The following is a 1,597-nucleotide window of genomic DNA, read 5'->3' on the forward strand; positions in this document are numbered from 1 at the left end:
AACTATCCCTTCCTTGATTAGACCATCCTCTCTTATATATACCAGACTACCCTATATCTAGTAATCTCCCGACAATTCCTGAAGATTCGAGAGAACGAGTCACGTGACCTCGCTGACGCAACAGTACTTATCTGAAACTAGATAAAGAGTATCATGTTCTATAAGCCTAATGTTATATGAGTTTGAATTATTAATATAGTATGCTGATAGAGCTATATAAATAGACTGAAAATTATGTACTTAGTCTGTAAATAAGTAAATTTATATGATTACTCAAGCTGCATGAAGTGGCATTATGTACTGCGTCTGAAGTTAGATGATATGAAATAATATGCTTAGTTTTTGAATGGCAGAAGCGAAATTATGCATTGAAATAATTTGCATAGTTTTTGACTATTTGAAGTGAAATTACATATTGAAATAATTTACTTAGTTTTTGGCTAGCTGGAATGAAATTATGTATTGAAATGATTTGCATAGTTTTTACTAGCTAAAGTGAAAGTATGCATTGAAATAGTTTACATAGTTTTGGCTAGCTGAAATGAAATTATGTATTGAAATAATTAACTTAGTTTTTGGCTATGAAAAGTGAAACTATATATACATATGTATTATTTTTCTCTATATAACTCATTGAAGGATATTATACCTGGTTTAAATTCTGTAACATAATGGAGTTACCTACCTTTACTGGTGTATTTACATCCATCTATTTCACTATTAATTCCCCCTATAACATGATAAATCCAGTTAAATTCATTAAAATAGTAGATATAATTTGAGAATATGAAATACTTTCAAATTACAATAAAGAATTTGTGCTTTACATAAATACTGATATATTAAGTAATCAATGAATTTTTTGTTTATATCAATAGCGTACCAACTTTTCGGAACTTAAATGAAGAAACCATTTTCAAGATAGCTGATGTATTAGAAGAAGTAAGTAATACTGGAACTTTAACATAAGACAAAATACATTTTAAGGAAAATAAAAAAATAACTCAAATCCAGCCCTTATCAAATGTTTATCAACTCTTTTCTCAAACTTCCATAAATTTATTGCATCCACAACATCAGAAAATAACCCATTCCAAAGGCCAACCACCTTGTTAGAAAAATATAACTGTCTTAGTTGAAGATGACTCCTACCCTGCTAAAATTTATATTTGTGTTCCCTAGTTCTACCATTTTCACCATTAAGTACGAAAAAAGAGGTATTGGCACAATCAAAATGTTCTTCAAAATCTTAAATGCTTCCATCAGATCCCCTCCAGCTCTTTCTTTTTCAATTTCAGAGATCTTAACAGGTCTTCATATGACAACATTTTTTGATTTTTCAATGTTCTCCCTATGAAACTTAATTATGCTTAGTTACTTAGTTTTTCAAAAGACTTACGATAGTTTTCAGTATCTAGAATTTATAAAAATCACAATTAAGATTTATGAACCAAATAATTTTTATTTTTGATAGCTTTAGGAGCTTCAATTTGACTTTCTTATGTAAGAGATATTTTAGATAATGATCAGAAATCAAATGATTTACTGACTTGATTTATTTGTCTACAGATGACATACAACATGGGTGATTATATAA

The 1,597-nt window shown here is 28.6% G+C and overlaps 1 protein-coding gene across 1 annotated transcript in view; it reads left to right on the plus strand.

Annotated features, from left to right (window-relative positions):
* Nucleotides 1-1,597, plus strand: part of LOC106466057 (cGMP-dependent protein kinase 1-like) — a 42,866-nt gene that overhangs the window by 41,084 nt on the left and 185 nt on the right. Inside the window, exon 5 of the mRNA XM_013926299.2 lies at nt 879-942. Coding sequence (XP_013781753.2) covers nt 879-942 — 64 coding nt within the window. The remainder of the gene's footprint in view (nt 1-878; nt 943-1,597) is intronic.

This window comes from Limulus polyphemus, unplaced genomic scaffold (genome assembly GCF_000517525.1).
Source record: "Limulus polyphemus unplaced genomic scaffold, Limulus_polyphemus-2.1.2 Scaffold2137, whole genome shotgun sequence".
Classification (NCBI taxonomy): domain Eukaryota; kingdom Metazoa; phylum Arthropoda; class Merostomata; order Xiphosura; family Limulidae; genus Limulus; species Limulus polyphemus.